This window comes from Anopheles bellator, chromosome 2, assembly GCF_943735745.2.
Source record: "Anopheles bellator chromosome 2, idAnoBellAS_SP24_06.2, whole genome shotgun sequence".
Classification (NCBI taxonomy): Eukaryota; Metazoa; Arthropoda; class Insecta; order Diptera; family Culicidae; genus Anopheles; species Anopheles bellator.
Window position 1 is genome coordinate 27823639 of NC_071286.1, and position 8856 is coordinate 27832494.

The 8856-nt window shown below is 50.1% G+C and overlaps 1 protein-coding gene across 1 annotated transcript in view; it reads right to left on the bottom strand.

Annotated features, from left to right (window-relative positions):
* Positions 1 to 2352: 2352 nt before the first annotated feature.
* LOC131207292 (mucin-19) overlaps positions 2353 to 8856 on the bottom strand; it is a 13265-nt gene continuing 6761 nt past the window's right edge. Inside the window, exons 5-13 of the mRNA XM_058199904.1 lie at positions 8457 to 8581; positions 7822 to 8366; positions 5108 to 5613; positions 4527 to 5024; positions 4239 to 4430; positions 3627 to 4161; positions 3318 to 3555; positions 3041 to 3235; positions 2353 to 2966 (exon numbers count right to left, since the gene is read on the bottom strand). Of these exons, the coding sequence (XP_058055887.1) occupies positions 2353 to 2966; positions 3041 to 3235; positions 3318 to 3555; positions 3627 to 4161; positions 4239 to 4430; positions 4527 to 5024; positions 5108 to 5613; positions 7822 to 8366; positions 8457 to 8581 (3448 nt within the window). The remainder of the gene's footprint in view (positions 2967 to 3040; positions 3236 to 3317; positions 3556 to 3626; positions 4162 to 4238; positions 4431 to 4526; positions 5025 to 5107; positions 5614 to 7821; positions 8367 to 8456; positions 8582 to 8856) is intronic.

The following is an 8856-nucleotide window of genomic DNA, read 5'->3' on the forward strand; positions in this document are numbered from 1 at the left end:
CGTTCATCGAGTTTCTGGTGCTACTGGGATGCCACACGAACCGTAAATCGGAGCGTAAAAACGTCCGATCATTTACGCTTCGTGTGGCAGGTTTTTTAATATAAAACCGAAATGTCAAACGTTGTTGGTCGGAGTAAACGGAAATCGAAGAGAAATAAATTGATTTCAGAATATTTTTTTCTGTTTTTTGTTTCGATTTTGTTGCTGTACCAGCCCATAAGAACTTACATCATCCTCTGTTTGAAAGCAACTTTAACAAAAAAAATTTGGACTAGGTGACGTGATATTAATTGTGTTGCCACTTTTCGGCCGCTTTTATTTTATTGACCATTTTCGGAGCGTCTTGCCTATACACGATAAGCCCTAGAATTATCTGCTTAAATGTGGGACCTTCCTCTTACACCTGGCGTGGCGCACCACTTTGTTATGCTCCGGGGGAGCCGGGGACATATTCCTTTATACAGTTTGCGCATCACCCAACAAAACTCCGCGAGTGCAACTAACTTTGAAGTCCCGTTGTCACGACCATTCCTAAAAACCTATTAACACGAACCTCAGTCTGAACATTCAGCACGAAAGTACACTTGAAACAAGGAAACGTACAAACAATCCTGTATTAATGTTTGTGCTGCCCCCGTCCGAGGCGTGGACATTCTATTCTCGCCGGCTAGCAAACAAAAGCACTTTTCAACTGGAACATGATTGATTACGGGAGAAAACTATCGTGGTCGCTTATTAAATAAATATATGCCTTTGAAGTAGGGTTTCAACGCAACCAAATGCTATCAGGTCTGTTCCGCACACTCACGACCGTATCGTGTGCTAAAGATTTTTACACTCGGCTTGCTTGCCACAATAGATTCCTATTCCTAATTCAAACCCACGCTTAAACTACGCCAAGTGTGGTGTGTGGTTTACAATGAAGCTTCTTATGACTATATATGTACATTTGATTACAGGGTCCTTGATGTGGTGTGGAGCAGCCCCAATACTTGATAGATGCCTTTTTTTTGACGAAAGGATGACACGAAAAATATTTGAATCCAATCCTACACTTTTATACCGCACAGTTCCGTAAGTGGTGACTCTCTCTTCATCCTCTCCGGTAAGATATTCGATTTTTGACCGTGAATCGAATGCACCCTGCTGGTATTATTGTAAATATTGCATAGATTCTTTTCATCTCTTAATTGTGACACGTTGCCGAAAAACAGCAACCTTTTTGGGTGCAGTTTTTTGATTTCTTAAACTTTCCGCGGCCATGTGGGAACGGGCTCTGATAGGAGATCCTCTTAATCATAATCTTAAGCATGGAGCAAGGGAGTGGACCTAAAGATGTATATACACCAAATGAGATTAGTACGGATGTGTGTGGGTGTTGTGGACTTCTACTCTCATGCCGCTCGCTTAAGGTGCAGTTAAAATGATGCAGTAGATGGGCACAATCAAATGGTGTGACACGCTCCCTATTAAATTTGCTGCAGCGAGTTGCCCTCGTCTATTGCCGCGCCTCATTTTGTAGGTACTTTTAGGTACACAGAGTACCCGACGTTCACACGATTAAACCGTAACCGCCACCGGTGCGCGTTTTGCACTGTCTGTCGTCAGCTAGTGTGACGAGCAAAACTCGTCATAATCATATTTTTCATAATAATTGAATGCTACACTTTTACGAGAAACAAATTACACAACACATGCAAGGGTTTTGCTTACAAAATCGAGAGCTTATCGCAAAGTAGAACTAGTGTTGGCTCTTGCCACCCCCACGTAAAGTCTAACAACATGTTCTTCGTCTACGTCACAAAAACGAAACCAGCAGCAGTTGGATAATGACTTTGAGTTTCGGAAATGAAGTGCTTTCCACCGAGCTACCACGCTGTGACGGGTGGGCACAACATATTACTCACAAACACACAAGTGTTCTCTCGTTCCAGGTTCGCGTGTCCTGATTTTTAACCAACTAAATTGTTCTAGTTGTGTGTTTTCTTGTCGCGCTGCGCAGCAATAAACGTTAAACTAACCGAAAAAAATACGTAAAATATCTTTAAAAACGTCGTAAGCATTCATCACACCGCCGCCCAAACGACGTGGTACTGAAATGTTTACCGTAAACTATCGAACGTAAATGTATCTTTATATGTCTCTATTATGCATACGCATTTTAAATAGCCACTTTTGATCCGCCGTCACCACTTTCTTTGTTGTCTGTACAATAGAGTTAAGGGAACAGATAAGATTCGTTGTTCAAAAGGAAATGGATCTATTGAAAGATTTCCCTCAGTAATGCCCGCATTTGACCCCGTGCCTAGTCCCGTGTGGTGTGCTCTATTCTGTATCCTCTTACAAAGCGGTTCACGAGCTCCGAACAGAAGGACCACCCATTACGGTTCTAGTAACATCCGCTGGAACGGATTGTGGCACTACGGTTCCACCGACCGCAAAGGTGTTACCACCGGTGTAGCTGCTGTTGTGTTGCTGCTGCACCGTTACCACCGAACTGGAGGACGTCGCTGGCAACTTCCTTACTATCGGTGCTCGTACCACCACTTTCATTGTATTCACCGGACCACCGGTTGTTACCGGTATAGTGAGCTGGGCTTTCCTATCCACAGTCACGCCACCCATGGGCGTGCTGATGGGTTTGTTGTTGTTGTTGTTGTTAAGTATTGCATGGTTCTCGGTATTGCTCTGTCTCGCCGGGGTTGCTGCAACAGCAGCCGCAACAGTGGTTTGCTGGGCATTCTCTTGCTGCATTCGTTGCCTCCGTTCGCGCACGCACGGTACGCATAGCGTTCGCACGTGCTCCCGTATTCGGGTTAAGGCATTCAAACAGTACTGGTGCGTCCATTCGGCCACCATCGCGAGGTGCTGCCGTTGCTGCGCGGTTAGCTGAGCGTTCGGGTGTCCTTCCGGTGTTCGGGAACCGCACTGACTGCAGATGGTGCAGATACTGCAGTGCCAACGACCTGATCGGCGATAGAAAAGAAATGCGTTTTAGGCATGAACCACAAAGGATGAATTCCTTCACGACTCTTCTCACCATCAGGTAAGTTCCGCAGACCCTTGCAAGCCAAATGAAATCCTCGATCACACTGATCACAGTATACCATCTTGCTGTCGATTGCCGCCGGCCTCCGGTTGCACTTCATGCACAGCTTGCACTCGGTGCACTGCCACTTGTACTGCTGCACTCGGCGATACATCACCGACGACATGCCGATGCACGACGGATGTGCTGCAGAAAAAAGGAGGAAAATATGAAATATGTTGCATTCCACTTGAGGCACGCACCCTCGACTATCTTCTCCCTGGCGTACCTTTCCTTCGGCAGCGATCGCAACGCACAAAACGTTCCGGTTTGTTGTATTTATTCTTGTTTTCCGGCCCAAGGCAAACGGCGCACATGTACGGGTTCAGTGGGGGCCGCTTCATCACCGTCAGTGTTGGCTTCTCGTCCACCATACGCTTTCCGCCTCCGGCGGATACTATTATTGCTGCGGTAGTTACCGCATTCTTTCGCTTCGCCGCATGTGCACTGAGAGGAACGTCCGAATCCTAGTCGGGAAGAAGCGAAAAAATTATGAGTAAGGAAAATGGAACACGAACTGGGACACTCCGGTACTTACGTCAGAATCCGTTGGAATCTTAACCTCGACAGCGAGGGGAACCGTCGTCGTCGCCCCTGCACTCAGCCCTCGGCTCGAGCGCCTCACCGGAGTGACCACTGCCGTCGGTTTCACATTCTTGTCCTCATCTTCACCGTCCACCGTCAGGATGCTGTTGCTGCTGGCCACTTTTCGCTTTCGACGAACCTTCCGCCTCTCCGTAGCACCTGAGACTTCCGTCTCGTTATCGGTGTTGGATGAGGAATCCGATGAGCTGCTCCTTCCGCGTTGAGAGCGACTTTTGCGCATATGTTTACCACCACTTTCCCCGTCACTGGATGTGCCACTGTCCTCCCCACCGTTGCTACTACCGTCGTCGTCGCTATCGGTGTCGCTGTCGCTGCTACCGCTACTACTACTGTTGCTGCTACTGCATGACGTTTCGTAACACTCAGCCCGACGAGCTTCTTCGGCGGCCAGCTTTTTGTAGCGCTCGGATGAAACGATCTCCTCCAGCTGCTGCGGGTCCAGCAACATGGTGTTGATAGGATAGCAACTAAAACACACAAAATCAAACGGAATATAGTTACATTTCCTCAGTCAGCGATCATCAGTGATTGATAAAAAACTTACGCCAATTGTTCCGGTGTGTAGGTTGTGTAATATTCACTGAATTGACCAGGGACCAGCGCAACGGGATAATTAGAAAGCTGCCTGCTCGGTGCGGTGCCTTCGGGGCGCGCTGTTTGCGCGCATTGATTCCGTCGCGGAACGTGCACCACGTATGTTTGCAGATCCATACACGCTCGCCTCGTATCCCGTCGTCTGCAAGCGAGTAGATGATAAAGAGGTTATTAGTTCAATCACCAAACAGCCGAAATGGCTTACAGGCTTTTCAATGAAGAACATTAAAACACTTACTCTTTGTTGAAGGTACTGTTCCAGTTAGAGGCTGATTCGATGGCTTTTTCTTTCTGCAACTTCGCACGGTCGATCGGAGCTGCCGGTATCGCAGCTGCCGCTGCCGCCGCTGCTGCCACCGCCGCCACGACCTCTTCCTGCTGTTGGCGTTGGCGATTGCTAAGCTCACGGAAATGTTTCTCGCGCGAGTACCGCGTGTACTCCTCGTACTTTTCCGGATAGTCGTTGCACATAATGTCCAGTATCTCGGACGCGTACACCGCCGTCAGCCCCAGGTCACACATCTTTTCAGATGCCAAACCCTGTTCCAGCAGAAAGTTGCGCTCCTCCATTTCGACCGGGCGGCGCATCAGGTCTGGATACTTGCGCTTGAAACTCTTCACTCCGAGGTACTCGGCAATCTGCTCCTGCAGCATAAACGTGTCGGTTCCTCGGGTGCCCGGCGAGGGCGGTGGCCATTCGTATTCTGCCAACAGGTCGACCGTAAACTGTGCCCGACTGGGGAAAAGAGTGTGAACCAAATGCGTGTGTTAGTTTCGGCCTCGTGCTTTTCGGCCAGGTTGGAGGGGTTGTGTACTTACTGTGCATCGAGCACTTCCATCTTGCCCTTAGGCCTCCGGGAGCTGCTTGTGGTGCTGCTGTTGCTGCTACTGGTACCGACACCGCCACCACCACCCGTACCGGTTATCGTCGTCGCGGCAAGCATTCCATCCTTTCCCGGCTCCGCGGCAATAGCCGCTGCGGTGGCGGCATCGGCTGGCAGCGCTTGTGCTCCGTTTGTGCTGACTGCGGCCGAGGTAGTTGCATCCTGCGTAACGCTGGTACTGCTCAGGTACGAACTTTGGGACTCGTCGTTCTGCTGCAAGCATCCGTCCCCGGTGCCGATCAGCCGCACCGGTGTGGTGAAGTTAAAGTCTCCGCTCATCCGGGTGTCCTCCTCAAACAGCTGCAAGCTGGCAACGCCACCGGGTGCCCCGGAAAGGTTTGCCGCGGGCGTAAGCAGCGCACCGGACGGTGGCGTGTTGGACTTGATTGCATTTTTCGGCGTTTTTAGCTCGCGAATCTGCAGCTTAGGTCGGAAGGGATCCTATAACACAATCATAATCACATTATTGGCCTGCGCTCTGAATGTTTATTTTCTCAGTTTTATTCCAGAGTTTCAAACATAAAACATTTAACGCATTGCGCTGCAGATTTGGAGGGAGCCAACGCTAGTAAGCACCCGGAAACCCGCAAGCGACAATAGTGTATAGATAGGTGCTGGTTTGATAAGAACATCGAGCATGTTTGTCTCGATGGACGGAGGGGCCCTCTCTGCGGGGTGTAAAATTTGCAATAAACGCGCGACAAACGCGACAAATGGACAAGACAAGTTGAAACCAGTAAAAAGCCGGTTATTCCAATCAATCGATTGCAATAAAACACGCGAACGAACGGGACTAAACCGTTCGTTTTGGGCTGCATACAACCTACACCTTGTAGCGCACGGGGAACATCCAAACCCGGGAAACGAAATACACCGACGTAGGGGCGCATTTAAGTGCTGGTTCTTTTTGTAGGGCTCCCCCTATGCCTGTCTACCGATATTCGGGAGAACATCGATGACGATCGATAAACGGCCATCATTTGGATGGAATCAATCACCGAGCGACTGTTTATTGCCCTTGTGCGATACACCTAAGGTCGAACGGTACGCAGAATCGCCCCTCAACCGCATCCGTAGGGTTTCAAGCGTACTTAATGGTCAATTCACCTCTGCAGGCCACCACATTATGGTGTAGTGCTTTGTATAGTACTAAATAGTACATTTTCTATGCACACGCCACCGTGGAGTTTTAATTAGGTTTCAAGCTCTCCACGGGACGCGTTGCATTCGACTCTACGTAAACACAGCGCTGTACGGCGTAGATGTAAGGCGTAGATGCTTTAAAAGGTTTCTATTTTGGTCTGGATTCCCCAACTTCATCAACTTGCCACCCTTGCCACAGTGCATTGCACCCACGCACCCACGAACGCACACGCATAAAGATGGCCGCAAGCGGGAAGACTGTTCGAATGTTGCTCGGAATTAACAGCCTGCCAACCTTTTTAAATGAAAAGTTTGAAGGGCAATCCAAATGAGTGTGATTTTCATAGAGAATCGGATCCGTGCGCCAAGAAATGCGAATCACGTATCAGCAAGGTGACACCGAATCTTCGCAGAACACGGCGCACCCCACCCCTGCGGTGCAAGTCATCCCGTATTGGTCCGGATCCCGAGGCCCAACGGAAGGAAGAACCGAGTGCCAGCCGAAAGCATGCGGTAGGCATTCGGAGATCAACCGGCGTCGGAACCGAGCGGACACGACGGTGCCCATCATCGTTTGAACGCGACATTTACGCCGAGCCACCAGCCGCGCGACGCAGCCGGCGGCGGCGCGCGGGGAAGAAACATAAATTGCTCGCGCCGAACACCACCAACGTCGATGACCGAGCACGACGAACCGAACGAATCCCTCCTCTCTGCTCTGCTGGAGGGGTACCACGTGCGTGCTGGAAAGCGTCGCGTCGTCGACATCGTCGCTTGACCGACCGCGGCCGGAAAACTATGAATTCGTCTTGGGTTCGTTTTTCCGCTACCAGGCACTCAGCATATCAGTAGCAGGTGCACACGGGTGCCGCTTTCCTTCGTACGCGGTTCGTTCGTTTCGTAGCATACTGAGGCCCATCCCGCGCAAAGATGTGTTGGACCATGCCGCCATTGAGGCAGTGGTTCATGTTGCTCCGAAGTGGAACAGCCTAGCGAAAGCGCAGCACCCAGGCCTAGTGCGAGATGTGAGGTCGGTGTACCGGTGGAAAAGCAATGGTCGATAAAATTACAAATACGTAACAATTCTCTGCGTTACAACTCCAAACATCCGATTTCCGACACCAGTTTGTCAGATTAGAAGAACTTTGCAAAAATATACATTTCGAACCCACTATCAGCCGACATCGACGACAGCATCAACTGAGCAAGCTACGAATCAGACTACCAAACGGCGACTTCAGTCGTCTTTAGTACGGCGACTATTGTACGCAAACATTAACGAGAATTTGCTTAGAACCTATCAAATCTATATTTTTTTATGTACCTTGCACCTGTAATGTACCTTTAAAGGTATCCCTACGATATACAACACACCTGTGTATACAACCTATGTTCTTATCTCCCCTGTGTCGAACCCAAACGGTGTCCACGGAGTCTGTTTGTTTTTGGCCACAGTCATAGGCTCGATTCGTGTGTTCTTTGCGAAAATAAAAAAAAAATACTTACCAATCCGCCAGCCATGGGCGTCATGAAGATGTTGTTGTTCGGTGTGATTGGTGACCTTCCGTCTGCCGCTACCTTCGCCGGAGTTTGGTGTCCGCCAGCAACAAACTCTTTACCATCAGCTGAAGCAGCAGCGGCGGCGGCAGCCAACGCGGCCTTTTTACTTCGCGGCGTTCTCGTTTTTGCCTCGGTCGACGCCTTCCGTTTTCCCCGTGTCGTTACCGCTCCGCCTCTGGGTCGTCTCACCTTGCCGCCGCGTGGGGTCAATTCCGTAGCAGAGATCCGTCCGTCGGGGCTACCGACCATCGGCCCATCGGGAATCGGGAGTTGCGCTGGCCATCCGGGAGAACCGGAACCACCTGATGCCGCTAGCATGGCCGCAAGGGCAGCTTTCGATGCTCCTCGACTACCGGCGCCGCGGGGTGTTCGTGAACCGCGCCCACCGCCTCTCCGGGAACCACGTGAGCCACGACCACGGGGCGTTTGGATGCGATTGAAAAGGAAATTTCCTTCGGCATCATACGCTGGAGTGGCAGTGCTTGGAGAACCTGTCGATGAGATTGAAGCAGTGACGTAGCGGCGATTGAGTAAAACAAAAACCTGTTAACACAAACTACACCGCAGCAACCTTTGCTTACCAATATAAAGCGGGTCCAGGCTGGGATCTGCGTTGTTCGGCGACATGTAGAAAGGCCCGCCAAGTGTTGGAGTAACGTCACCGAGCAGCTTCGCGCGTCCTCTGCCGCGTCCTCGGCCACGTGTTCTGCGGTGGGATAAGAACAACGAAACAATCAGTGTGTGCCACATTGAATACGCAAGTAAAGAAAAAAAACCAATTGACAATAGGTTAACTTAAACGGAATGTCGTGTTTCTGTATCAAATGGCTGATTTTGTTTGGAACAAGAAGATTCCACAGCCCGCAGGAAGGCTCCCCGTCGAACCGTCGATGGAAGAATTCGGTGAGAATGAACACAAAAAAAAGGTACGAACAACCCGCGCGAGCAGCGCGAAAGATGAAAAACACACCAATACCATGA